Consider the following 14,308-nt stretch of genomic DNA (forward strand, 5'->3'; position numbering starts at 1 on the left):
CATTAGTGAGAGGTGTCAGTCAAAAATGCTGACACGTGTTTTTAAGGTGGTGTTATGATTTCCTCATTCTCTGTTCTCCACAAATGTAAAAGGGAACATCACACATTAACAGACAGCTTTGCTCAAGGCCACAGTGGTAGAGTAGTTGTTGCTAAAGAGGAACAGAAGATGCAGCTCTTTCTTAACTCCACTCATATCCCTGAGCTGGATTTCAAAGCCATCATGAGCTGCAGCCTCACAGTTATTACCTAAAGTGGTGTTTTTGAAAACTAATGACTAAAACATTGCTTGTAGGCGACGTCCTCTCTGTTTAAATGCTCAAACTAGACGCCCCACTTTACACTTCAGGTCAAGGTGTGGCCTACTCACACGGCAGCTGTCTATACATCACACTGTGAACGTGACCAGAAGCTGTTGTCATGTCCCAGTCCCGCCCATCCTGTAAAACTCAACCATCATGCTATCACCTGCACAAAGGTACAAAGGAAGAACAGAGGAACAAAAACACAATTCCCAAGACATTTCCATACGTCAGCTGACAGAAAAAACAGCCTTACTTACCAACTCGTCATACTCTACATCAGCAGTGATTTTCTCTGCATAAATAACGCATGGCCTACCTAAAACAGAAAAGAAGAGTGTTATTAAATGCACTATACTGAACAGAAACTCACAGTCGAGACTTTGTTATGAATGTTTCTTAAAATGTGGTGAGACATTTGTCTGGCATTTAAAACATTACACTGTTTGTCCTGATGGGAAAGCTGAAGTCAACAGTTAAAACTTAAAAACTTAAGCATAAACATAAGCAGCCAGCTCTCATCTTGTTAAAGGGTTTTATTTGGTTTAAGCTGGTATAATCTCTTCATACTTTCTGGGATACATACTGAAAATGTGTATATGTTATACATAGAGTAGAAAGACTTGTCAGTCCAACAATCTTTCTGTTTAAGAGCATGTGTTTGTTACTGTTATAGAAATACTTCCAATGAAAGTTTAATAATCTATTTTGTCAAACACATACATTAAAAAACCTTATTTTAAGTTGTTATACATTGTTTTCTTGCATTCTGCTCAGCTCCAGCCTGCTCCATGCAGAGAACTGGATACTGCGCACTGCACTGCGGGTCGACCAGGCTACTGGCAGGAGAGCCCTAGGGGAGTTGAGCACGTGTGTGCCACCCGTTATGGATGCGTAAGGGTGATGGGGGTGGGGGTGGTAGTGGGCGACCTGGTTGGGGGCGGGGTGGGGGGGGGGTTGCTGCTTGTAAAACAGACTGCTGTGTCACACGGCTACATAGTCGGCATAGCTCCCCGTTTAGACGGCTCATCTCCCTCCTCCCACCTGCAGCTCTGCGCTCCACTGACATCAGCTGGAGCTGCTGAGTCAGAACTGAATCGTCCTGAACTTTCTCAACTCACAGCCTGTGACGATAAGGAGGTGTCGCTGTAAAGGTCAATGGTTTACTCTCTGTATTAATTATGACCTACATGAACACTGTAAACAAAAAAAAACCCAACAACCACAGCTGAGAGGACAGCACGTCTCATGCCTGTCTCTGTACTCCAGGTTATGTGACTGCTGGCTGACAGTCGGATGTGGCGGGAAAACTTTTGGATTGTTTTACCAGGTAGAGGTTTAGTTTACGTCTTTTGAATGGACGCTGGCTGGTCTCAACAGCTGCCTTCATTTCTATTCTGCCTCATCCAAGACAAATACAGTATTGCGAGAAAGGGAGGTAGGGACAAGCCGTGATCCTGCTAATGACGGGGGTTTACAGAACACGTCTTCATTTTTAGAAACACTTCCACACCAAACACTTTTGTGCTGAGTGTGTTTATATTTCAGTAAGTCTGATCACATACTATAACCGGAAGAGGGCTGGTTGGAGAGAAGGCAAGAAACATCCCCATCCTGAACACCGAGGCCTCAGGATTTAAGGACTTAAATCCTGATTACAGCTGGGACACGAGGAAAAAACTCAGAGTACACAGTGATCTGTTCTGTAGGTGCACATTAGACTTATTTATACACACATTACACTTCACCACACTACATTACACATTTTCTGGTTACAGGACAGTTAAATCACGAGTTCTGTTTTGCACCGCTGCTGTGTTTGGTTTTGTGGGATTCCTGTTTTAGCAGGGAAACATATCCGTCATTTACAGATTAACAGCCTATAGATACTGTTTGCTGTCACAACGTCAACAGTTGTACTCACTTGTAATGACACCCAGTCATGTTTCTATTTCCCAACATCAAGTTACCAACCTACCCTGATGCAAACCGTGGCTTAACATCTCCCATTCTTTCTATTATTTTTGCTGAGATAGCAAAGGCATGGCACAACCACAAGGCATAAAGATAACAGTGCCTTACTGCACCCAGTCAGTTGCAGGCTGCTAGCCAAAGCAGCCTTACCAAAGTCGCTCTGAATGACAGATAACTGACCTGGAAAAACCTGCAAACATGAATTTCTTTAATGTTTATTTTGGCTGGAGGGTTTTGCTGAGTAAACATGCTCTTCTAAGTCCCACCTATACAACCTACACAAGAAACAAGCTGAGAGAAAAAAGAAAAGTGAGCTGTCACTGTTGTTGACATGGTTTGAGTTAGTTATTAATGATAAAAAAAAAGGTTGTTGCCAATCAGATCCTATGAATTGGCTCTGTAATCCTCATCTGTGGAGTCTAGGGAGATTGTGAAAATGTGGAGAAGCACTGGAGGTGCAGGTGAGGCTCTGAGGAAAAGGCACTGAAAAGACAGAACGGTGTTAGATACAGTGTTGGTTTGCTGTTTGCTTCTATTGGCATCACCTAAAAACAATGGATTGAGCCTACAATCTGACCTACAACCAATAACTTTTTTAAGTTAGAAGGTTGTGTGTGTATTATTGCTACAACAAAATCCAGTTTGAGCCAAGGCATATGAAGCAATCACAGCCTGTTTTGTTTTGGGAAGCTGAAATAATTTCCTTTGTGATTTTCAACATCTGTTTGTGTCGGTTTCTTTTTTTTTCAAGCTTACACCCACACAAGCATGTGTCTTCAACTTTTAAAGAGGCACTAAACACCTCATACTCACGCTAAGGTTTGATTTCTGCATATGTTTTTTATTTTTTATTTTTAGGGTTATCAGTTTTGGAATCAAGTACAAGATTTTGAATATTTTTCTGTCTGATTATAGTTTGTTATGATCAAATCTGTCCAGGCTCAGTTCTAGGGGAAATAATTCTGCAAATAGGACAAAAAAATACTTAAACACATGAACATACTCACATCTGCGGTCAAAGCAAGTTTCTCATCCAGGAAACAGCCATCAACACCATAAATCACAGGCGAACAGTCACTTCAAAGCAATATACTCACTTCATTAAAAGCTACTGACTGATGACAGTGATTATGTATCAGGATGTATTTTCCTGGAGCAGTGGATGAAGCTCTGGATATCAGACTATGAAGTTTCCCTCTGCACATAGAGTAGGTCACAGGTTGACCTCTGCCGTCAACCAGCAGACAAGCATCCACAGCTTCAAACATAGGACCACAGCGCCCTCTAGTGGATATGATGAGTGGGTGCAAGGGCCATAATGATGCTCGTTCCTGTCTTTGACTGCAAACAAACGTGCCTTGCTGTTCTGTTATGTGTTTTATGTGTTTTGTTATTTGTCACTGCAGACATTATCCACAGATACTCTGATTTGTCTTGACAAAGGACACATGGAAACGTGTCCTGCTGTGCTGCCACTCTGTGCTCCTCCTTCACTTTGTTATTGTACATCTAAAGGCAGCATTTTCCAAAAGACTCACAAGATTCACTCCTGTGGTTCTTCAACATTCAAAAGCCAATATATAACATCAACACTATGACTGAGTATTGTGGCTGCTGCCTGCATCCATTTGAGAGTCTGTGTCTCAGTTTTGTTGTAGGCCTACTCATGCAGTGGCAATGAAAAAGATTTTCTACTTCTGATTTTCTGACCCCTGCTCCTTCTGTGTTAATTGTGCAAATTGAGTATAAGACTTAAGTGCTTTTTAATTTTTCTGATGTATTTCACTACAAAATACATACATTTTGTGGGATCACTCCAATGTTTAAAAAGAAACATATGTAATGGAGTATGAATCAATGATTTGTGCAATCCTGCAATAAAGTATATAAAAAAATCTTTGTTGTCAATAACCTCAACTATCTCAGTCAAATAAATTATAAAACAATTACCATCTGCTTTTTACCATCTGACATTTCATGTCCGTTCCCTCTAACTCTTACAAATGCAAGCCGGGTCGTGAGAAATATACTCTACCTTTGTGTTGATTTAGGCTTTTAGACGTATGACGACTTTGCACCCTGCTTATGTGATCACACAAGCAGGGTGCAACCTGCGATCCAAGCAAAAACTGAGTTTATACTTTAAATATGCACACAAAGCCACTCACATTAGGGTATAAAAGTGTAGTTGTATATGCTCTAACAAAAATTAAGTCCCATATTAAACACAAGAAAGTAAAATATGTTGCTGCAAATGACTCACATTTGTTTTTAGAAAGCCCACGTCTCCCTCCGGGCATGTTAAGCATCGCCCATACCTTCAGAGTCATTCGAGTTAATTAGCAGACACTGGATAGGAAATTTGTATTTTTATTGATGAGAGTAAAGACACATTTACATTATAAAGCATATACATTTACTTACAGCACATGTGCCCCAGAATAAATGAAAATACATTTTCTCTATTGGAGAGGCTGCACATATCGCACATAACAGTAGATGAGTAGAATTTAGGGATATTTGAACCATTTCTCATAACAGAAGGTGACAGAGATCATTGTGTCGATTGATGGCCGAGAAGATAAAGGGGATAAAAGCATGTTTCAAAAAGATGATCCCGGTAAGTCAGCAGTAAAATGATGACAGAAAAATAACATGCCACAGAAAAGACATTTTCTATCCTGTTAGCAGAGTTTAACTCCTGTGTTTCTTCAATTAACAAACCAACATGCTGAAGAAAATGTCTCATATCCTACATTGAAGCACGGGGCACATTAACAACACATCCAGTAGAAGGCAGGGGTGGTGTTGTGATTACAGCTTAAACGGAGGAGTATAAATGTAACAACTTCTATTAGACAAAATAAATACAGCGTTTCATAGATTCCTGTACAGCCAGAGGAAAATTTAAAATTCGAGGTGGTGAAGAAAACCGAGAATAATTACAGTTAAAAGGAGCCAAAGCAACAGAAAATGCCTTCAAGGAAAATTGTTAGAGCATCTATCTTGAAAAACTGGCAGTCTGGTCATTGTTTATGTTGATCATGATCCAAATAATCTGCGGAGATTGAAGACATGAAACCAGTTGAATGAGAAATGAGGTCACAACACACTGCAGTCTTAATGAACAACTGCTTATATAAAGTAAAGTAAAAACACAGACTACTCACAGGATCATGCAGAACATGATGAAGACGTTCCACAGAGCAATGAAGATCCGAAAGTATCGCAGGCTGAGCAGGAACTCTCTGATGTTGTCACCTGAAACATGGACACATCTTTATTTTACTTTTTTGGCAATGTTGCTCTGTCTCTTCATCTGTGACACACACGGTTTCTGAATTTCTTTCTCATATATCTAAACATTCATACACACCTGTTGTTGGTGATCTGGACTCATCTCCAAATCCTTGGGTCTCCTTCCTTTTGCTGCAAAACATCCACAGTCAACCTCCTGCTGTTAATTTGTTAATGTTATGATCCTCTATTGTCATGTCAGAGCTGCACGGCAAAAATGTCTAACATTTTGTAAAGACTGACATAAAAATCATCATATTTCATTGTACCTTATTCTTTCTGCCCTGTGTGTCTTGTGTTGCTCGTCTAGCTTACATGTTGTGAATAATTTGCTCTACTATTGCACTGGTTTTGCTGTTTTGCCATTGCTCTGCATACATGGTATCTGTGCTGGTGGGGTGGATAAGCAATTTGAAACAGGTGGGTTTTGATTTTTGTTTTGAAAAGAGGGAGAGAGTCAATGTTACGGATGTGAGATGGTAAAGAATTCCAGAGCGACTGAAAGCTCTGCTCCCCATGATATAATGAAATACAATTGTGTTAACCCTGATAAACATTTTAAGTTGAAAGCAGCAGTGGTTAACAACGTGGGGGCCAATGTAAAATGATGTTGAGACAAGCAGCAGTAATTGAAAGTGCTGATGTGCAGCCTTATACACTTTATCTCATTCATTCATGAACCATCATAATAAAAAACTCATATAAGAAGACACAAAATTGTGTTGGCATAGGATCACTGTATTGTTATGTTTGTTTGTTTTTACATGGCAAACCAATACTATTATAATCTAAACAGCTTTCTACCAATAGCTACTCAAGTGATAATTAATATAGTAGGTTTTTAAGTCTTTATGTGTTTTTTCATGCAATTCAGGTTCTTGGTAGCTTTATACTTAGCGTATGTTGACGTATGTGGGGATGTGATACTCACAGCTTGAAATTCAGCACGGCCCCTGCATTCACCAGTAAGGTCCTGGGGAGCAAAGAGACAGACAAACAGTGTTTCTTTCTGTTACAGGTGAGGATATTTACCTGCAGAGCTAATGTTAGCTGCTGAGCTGGCACTGACACGGAGATACTTAACTCGTCTACATTGTCATTTAACCAACAACACCGTGGACAACAAGGCACACGGAAACATCTCAGATCAATAAAAACGCGTTTAAATGTGAAAATGTGTCAGACAATTAAATAATTACCCGAATATCAACAGATCCGCGATCATCTTGCTCTCATAACATACGTTTACAGATTCCCCACTTCCGCGTTCATCGACGCAATCCGGAATGTGACCAATCAGGCGTCAGCAGGGCCAGACGGGGTGACGTCACGGTGTTAGTGACCTAAAAGTAATGTCTGACAGGCAGCTCTCCTGTCACGTCCTACGATCAAATTAAGCAGCTGTCAGTAGGAAACCTGTGGTTAGGGGTTATGGTAGGAGTGTGAGGGAAGGACACTGATACAGAACATCTTTGGTACAACTACTTGTATGCCCATGTACCTTAAGACTCAAACTTAGGGAAAACTGTCCGTCTTTTGCATTGTATACATAGACTGTAGGCCGTGGGAAGGCAGGGCAGGACCATGGATATGGGCATTGATGACAGACTGAATTAAATATTAAATATGTTTTTGTTTATTTGTATATGTATTTTTTCTGGTGCTGTAACCTATGTGTGTTGGTGTCTTTGTCTGGAGCAGAACTGTGAAAATGAATTTTCCCTCGGGGACAATAAATCATAACTGAATCTGAATCTGAATCTGAGGCTCATTTATTTACTTTGTCATATAGTCATGGGTGGATTCTGTTTTTGCTGGTATTTTTCACTTTGATTGGTTCTTTATCAAAAAAAGTTGTGTGACTCAAAAGTCCTAAATCAAACAAAGAGACTCAAAACAATATGGCTGATAAATTAAAAGGGTGTGTTACTGTCATAATATTCAAAATTCCTTCAAAAATCACACCTAGAAAATATGCTTTTGCTTTAGATGCAATAGTACCAAGTGGTTCATTTAGTGTTATTAAAAAATGAGCTTGCAAGTTACAAGTTTGTTTGGGACAGAAATCAAAGACTAAGCTATATAAAAAGGAGGAGAAAAAAAGTATATGAATGTACTTAAGGTATTTGATTTTAAGTTTTACTTTGATTTCAATGGGGTGGCTGTTAATTTAATATCATTTTTTTAATTACATTTTTTTTAAATTAAACTCCTTGTAACTGTTGGAAAATTACATGATTTGTCTCAATTCGCACACTTCCATACTTACACTTAGCCTACTGTTTGGAGTGTATACTGTAAGTGCATTCACACTGAGAAGTATGGCAAAATGCAGAGTACAGGCGTACACATTGGCGTCGCACCCATGGGGGATGAGGGTGTTTCGACCATAGACATATATGTACACCTATACATGTATAATATATATTTTACAGCAAGATGATTTATTAATAATTACCAAAGGATAATTCATTTGTCTGGCAGCTCATCTACATTTGCAGAAAGCCTGATTGCTGTAGGTACAAAGGATCCTCTATATCTCTCTGTCCTGCAGTGAAGAGAGAGGAGCCGTTTTATTGCAAAAAACATTAATTAATAATAATAATTTAAAAATAATCTGCAGTTTCAACAAACTGTGCAAAACTCTATGTCACTGCCACTGCACTGTCTTCAATTAATCATTTCAAGCAGCAGCACCAAACTGCCACAATTTTGTATAGCAAAGATAAACGTCTCCGTACAAATGATTCCTGCCTGGTCACAGCACTTTATGGACTGTGTATCTGACATGTTATCTGGTAAAACACAGAAATGCTGTGTGTGGAGAAACTCCTCCCTACACCTACATCTTCTTGGTTGACCTCACAGGCATAGATGTACGTAATTCCTTATCAGCCTATGTAGTGTGAATCTGTTACAGAAATGAAAGCATAACTACATGTGACACCTTTTATGAAAATGATGATGCAGGTAACCACCTCCTTTTGAAAATAAGCTAATGTGTAAAGAGGAATTGGAGGTGGGAGTAAAAAGTAAAGCTTAACAAAGGTAAACGTTTGGCTGTTACAGGGATTGGTTCACAAATTATTTCAGTGTCTATAGAGTCATTTGACAAACTAATTATCCATAGACTTGAACCTCAGGGCCCCCAAAATACTCTGCTGTGTTAACCATGTTTGTTGTTTTGAGAGCCCTCTTATGGCCACCCTGACTAAAGTTTCACTTTCTTTTCCCCAGAAAGGACATCGCCTGGTTTTTACTTCCCACACTAGTATCTCGTAGCCTAACTGCTGTTGTTGCACGTCCACGCGCAAAGGTCGATATGAGGTGAGGAAATAAGCATACTTATCTTTATGCAGTTTATGGACATAATTCATGAAGCTGATAAACTGAACAGGTGGAGCCTGACGGTGACAAACCTGTAAGGGGATTAATGGTCTTTAGTTGATTAACATTCAAGTAGTTCTCTGCTATCGCGTTTACAGTCTATGGTTTACTACCAAGTTGTTTCAAGTCTTTCTAATTTTTTATTTATTATTGGAGCATGCTACGGAAGCCTAGAATATCCGTACTTGCAATTATTTTTCTGTAAATCCGTAAACAAAGATCGTTGTCGCGAGATAACAGCTGTCTCTGGAGATAAGGAGACGCCGCCCCTCCCTATGCGCAGACTACGCGCTGTGCGTAGGCCCCCGCGATCCATGGGGCCCCCCAATTGCGCCAGGGTCTCCGCAAATGGCAAAGGATGTTCACCACGGGCGCACCGATCTCGGTGATGCGCTCCAAGTCATCCCGAGACATTTCCGCGTCACGGTATGGTGTGTGTGGTGTTGAGCATAGACTGTAGGGTGTTGAAATGCCTCATGCTGCTGCTCATAGATGAGACGAGACAGTGGAGCGACTTAAACCTCTGAGTTAGTTATTCCACGAACTTAGTCATTTCAGAAAAGCGCCCATTTGTGTTTGTTTAGTTCATCTGCTTGTTTATAAGAGTTACTGTACTTTAATTTAATTTATTTGATTTGTTGTTAAGGCAGGCACTTTGCACATGCACATGCCCTTTTATGGTGTTCAGCCCTTGCCCCTTTCATGTGTGTAAACATAATTCTGTGAGATGAAAAGGCACACATGCTTGTCATGTTGAAAGACGCTGTTGATAGTTTTTTTTTGTAGGACATTCAGGTTGAAGTAACTTTTTTTTTTTTTTTTTTCAATTTATAACTATTTGTGACTCGGATTTATTGATTGAATTTGGTTTGAAGCTATTTTTATTTGGTTTGTTCTAGTAATAAATGCTGTCAAATTAAATGGCATATCATTATACAGTCATTTTGTAACTATTGACATCGGCCGGGGGGAGGGCCTCCAAATAAAATTTTGCTTAGAGCCCCAATTTGACTATGCCATTGTGTAGAGGTAATTATGAATAACTCGAAAATTAGTGTTTATCACCTGATCTCAGTCGTCAGGATCCACAGCTGCACAAGATCTAAACATGACGAAATAACATTATATCCCCACAAAATCATTCATTTGTGGTCTAGGGATGAAGCAGTTAGAAAATATAATTTAGCCAGCCATTCTCGGGTAGCCTACTGTAAATCATATTTTTTGTCAGACTACGTGGTCATAAAGCAAATGCAAAAGATGGGAAGCTATAAAGTTGGTTCTAGTGCTGTTTATGAATGTACGATACAAGTGGGTGAAATGTTTTGTATTTCAGCGGCTGACTGACATGTTTTTGTTTCTAATGGGCAAGTTGGCAGTGCCTCTAACTATTTGCCTTAATGTCTTAAGGTCATACTGTACACAGAATGTTTCATTCAAGTTCATTTCTGCTTATCTGCTGCCCTGATGTGATGTATGTGATGGTTTTCCTCATCAGCTTTGGCAGCTCGTTTTCTTTTGGAGGGGGAGGCTCTCCGTTTGGTACAGCTGCAGGTTCAACCAGCTCAACAAACCAAACAAGCATTGCTTTTGGATTCTCAAGTAAGTCACTGAACTGTTTCACTCCAAGATACTGATGAAGAGCAACTCTGACACAGAAAATGTGCCATAGTTCTTCCCCGTTGTTTGGATGCATGGTAAAACCTTACAGTCTATGGGTAAAACACAGTTCATCCAGTTTGACAGGATACGCAACTATGAACCAGTTTAACAAAAGTATGTTTTAAAACCATGTACACAATTAACAAAATAAGCGGTATTTCACTCTTATTCATTTTGACATACAGTGAGTCAGTTTACATTCAGCACCATGCATAGCCTACTGTAGAGGAGCAAGTCATTCAGAACTTCCACAAATGGTATATTTCTAAAACTCTCTAAAGCTATATATCCTATGAGCTACAAAATTGTTTTCTTTATTTACATGATGCCTGTTTTGTGTGGACAGTCTGTGGAGAGTGTTACTACATGTTTGATTAAACTTCAGCAGCTCTTAACTTTTCTTCTGCTGCAGGACCGCAGGACACTGAAGAAATGTGAGTGAAACTGATATCCACTCCTGTTTATGAATTTTTAAATAATAGCTGGCTTTATTAGAGTCTCAGTTATCTATGGAAAGCTTATTTTTCTCATATACACATTTAAATCTTTTCAGTGCAAGATCTTTAACCCAAGGACATTTAAAAATCAATCAATCAATCAATCTGCGCCTGTGTTTTATCTATTCTCTTGTTCTGATTTATGTGCTTTGTTTCCTTCATCAGCCCCAGAGGTGTAAATTTTCAAGCCGTTGGTGCTGCCACAGGTACAGGTGCCAGTGTCAGCTCAACAGATGAAACAGCAGCACAACCTTTTACTTTCACAGGTAAACGGCTCCACGGCTCCACACCAAATACACTGTAGTCTGGAAATGTATGTGTTCACTGTATTATGTCATAAGTCCACAGAATCAGAAAAATTCAATTTATAATTTCAATAGTCACATTGAATATAATAGACCTCACTGGTAAAAAAAAGAAAAAAAAGAAAGAAAAGAAAACGCTGACTGTTTAATTAAATGTAAATTATCTTCAGAGCTTGAACGCACGCTGGAATCTGAATGGAGAGATGTGGAGTGGACAGAGGAGTGAGTACAGCCGTAACATTTTAATAACTAGCAGTCATGTTAATGTCTGTGCATATTTTAATGAGAAAAAAGAACACGTTTTATACACTATAAAAAGCATACACATCTTAAATTCATACCTAGACAAAAGACAAGCTTGAAGAAGTCGGTCAGCTCCTACAAGCCCAGCTGTGAGGGGGTGACCCAGGCCAGGGTTCTCCTCCTGGGTCCAGTCGGGTCTGGAAAGTCCAGCTTCATCAGTTCGGTCCAGTCGGTGTTCACCGGGAGAGTCACTAACAGAGCCATGGTTGGCTCCTCCACCACCAGCTTCACCAAGAAGGTACATGTGGAGCAGAGGCATTTTGATGTGCACTTTAGGGCACCGTGCAATACAACTTGGTACCTTTGCAATCCTGCACTTTAGCACTTGTCACTGTGGCCCAGCACTTTTGCACTTTATCTCTCAGAAACTCTTATGGCCCCCCTACCCATGGAAGTGTTTGTCAAAATGTCAATGTTTTATTTCGTTATAGTCGTCTTGTTATCTTCTTGTTGTCTGCATTATTATGTCGTCTATATTACTATGTGTATTGTCACTGTACTGTTTTTTATGCTATGGGACTCCGGATGGAAATTAGCATTGCTGCTATAATCCGGCACATTTACATGTTTTTATATGTTCATTAATGTGCACTGTCCCATCCAAAAAAACAAATAAAGTTAAGTAAATTTACATTACATTGATTGAGAGACATCACCAAAGCTACTGATCCTTTTTGCTGAAATTAATTGTTGTTTCACTGAAAATGAGGTGACATTGAAAAGAGGCTCCACTGAACATATCCCTTTATTTATTTCTTTATATTATTTTATTGGTGAGTATAAAGCCTGTAGGATGTGCCTCTACTTCTTCAACACAACTACGAGTATTCATCTCATATAAAATTAAGATTAACATTCAGATGATTTCCACATATAAGTGAGATGTGTCAACAAAAAGCACAAAGTTTTTCCAACTGGTCCAAGTCCTGGTCCTCTGATCAGCAGGCAGGTTGCTCCAGTGCTTTCAGTGACATCCATGTTTTTGTTTTGCGTCAGCTGCAGTCCTTCAACATCCGCGGCCAGAAGGGGGAGGATCCTACCAATCTTGTGCTGTGTGATGTCATGGGCCTGGGGGACGAAGAGATGACCGGGCTCACCCTCTATGACATCCTGTCCATCATCAAAGGCCACGTGCCTGAGGGACACAAGGTACAGTACAGCAGGGTTAGGGTTACAGTTTTTATGTTGTGATCTCGGCGTGCTCCAGTATGTTTATTCTTGTCGTTAAATCACTGATGATTGAATCTCTTCACTTGCCTCCCCCAGTTCAGCCCAGATCAGCCAGTGAGATCAGAGACAGTGGGCTACGTGAAGAAGCCAACCCTTAAAGACAGAGTTCATTGTGTGGCCTTTGTGGTGGATGCCTCTAAAATCCTGACCTACCCCAAAGGCCTCAGGACCGCCTTCCAGCAGCTCCGGGAGCACATCCGTGATCTGGGTGAGCAAAGGACAAACTAGTGACGTGAAGAGGAGCTGTTGTCATTCCTTCTTGCAGTGAACTGCAGTAAAATTTCAAAGTGTAACAATGAAATGCTGTTTTTCTGATAATGACAGGAAACCCTTAATGACCCCAGAGTGTACTGTGTGTGTGTCAGGTGTTCACCAGGTGGCTCTGTTGACACATATTGACAAGATCTGTCCAGAAACAGCCAAAGACGTCTCCCAGGTTTACAAGAGCTGCACAATTCAGGAGATGGTACGTTGAACTAAATCATATTGTTCATCAAAAGTGTTCATGTTCTTTAATTGTTCTGTTCAGACTTCAGAGTAAAAGTAAAATGTAAATGTAAATGTAAAGGAAGATAGAAACACCGGGTTCTGATTTCACCAATAAGCAGAATAATGTAGCAAACATAAATAAGTGATCAATGAAAGAAAGTGTTACAGAGTGTGTGTGTGTGTGTGTGTGTGTGTGTGTGTGTGTGTGTGTGTGTGTGTGTGTGTGTGTGTGTGTGTGTGTGTGTGTGTGTGTGTGTGTGTGTGTGTGTGTGTGTGTTTGTGTGTGTGTTTGCAGATGGATAAAGCTGGATCTCTGTTGGGGATGTCCACTTCCTACATCGTCCCGGTGAAGAACTATTCATCAGAGCTGAACCTGGATGTGAACACTGATGTGCTACTTCTTAGTGCTGTCGACCACATCCTGCATTACGCTGATCTGTTTTTCCAGGATAATACACCACAGTGTGCAGGGTCAGTGACATACGGAGGCATTGACCTACCTTAAAGCATGGCTAAAAACAGAACAGTTGAAATTTAAATATGGGGAAGCCATGAAAACAACCAAACAGCAAGTAATTGATTATATTTTTACTGGTATGTCCTTCCTAAAGGCGTGTAATGACAGGGTAATCACAGTCTTCGATCTGAGGCCCTATGGTCACACACTGGAGGGGGGAGCTTACTTGGAGAAAATGACATGATTTTAGCCTTTCAAATGTGAAGACATGTGTCATTAATAGATTTGTTGGTTTTCTTTCATATACCAATGATTTTATATTTATCTCCTTTTCCCCCTTTTTTGGTTTGTTTAAAATTGTGATACACTAAAGTGTAATTCATAATAAAAATCAAGGTTGTGTAAA

At 39.9% G+C, this 14,308-nt stretch overlaps 2 protein-coding genes across 3 annotated transcripts; one reads left to right on the forward strand and one right to left on the reverse strand.

The window, feature by feature from the left end:
- Positions 1-4,656: 4,656 nt before the first annotated feature.
- smim7 (small integral membrane protein 7) lies at positions 4,657-6,843 on the reverse strand. Its single transcript, XM_083969441.1, has 5 exons — positions 6,772-6,843; positions 6,504-6,545; positions 5,652-5,704; positions 5,446-5,536; positions 4,657-5,333 (listed from the first exon to the last, which is right to left on the reverse strand). Exons 1-5 carry the CDS (start codon positions 6,795-6,797, stop codon positions 5,318-5,320), a joined length of 228 nt encoding a protein of 75 aa, XP_083825567.1. The 5' UTR covers positions 6,798-6,843; the 3' UTR covers positions 4,657-5,317.
- Positions 6,844-9,265: 2,422 nt separating this feature from the next.
- LOC310984416 (interferon-induced protein 44-like) lies at positions 9,266-14,165 on the forward strand. Of its 2 annotated transcripts, none has more exons than XM_083969614.1 (10): positions 9,266-9,385; positions 10,458-10,561; positions 11,034-11,055; positions 11,284-11,384; positions 11,594-11,645; positions 11,769-11,964; positions 12,729-12,875; positions 12,993-13,164; positions 13,322-13,422; positions 13,741-14,165. In XM_083969614.1, the coding sequence occupies exons 1-10, from the start codon at positions 9,318-9,320 to the stop codon at positions 13,948-13,950; spliced, it is 1,173 nt and encodes a 390-aa protein (XP_083825740.1). In that variant the 5' UTR covers positions 9,266-9,317; the 3' UTR covers positions 13,951-14,165. The 2 variants fall into 2 exon arrangements, with proteins under 2 accessions (XP_083825740.1, XP_083825739.1); XM_083969613.1 differs by having other exon boundaries at positions 12,723-12,875; positions 13,741-14,162.
- Positions 14,166-14,308: the final 143 nt, after the last annotated feature.

The sequence above is a fragment of the Trachurus trachurus genome, assembly GCF_905171665.1.
Source record: "Trachurus trachurus genome assembly, chromosome: 4".
NCBI classification, from domain to species: domain Eukaryota; kingdom Metazoa; phylum Chordata; class Actinopteri; order Carangiformes; family Carangidae; genus Trachurus; species Trachurus trachurus.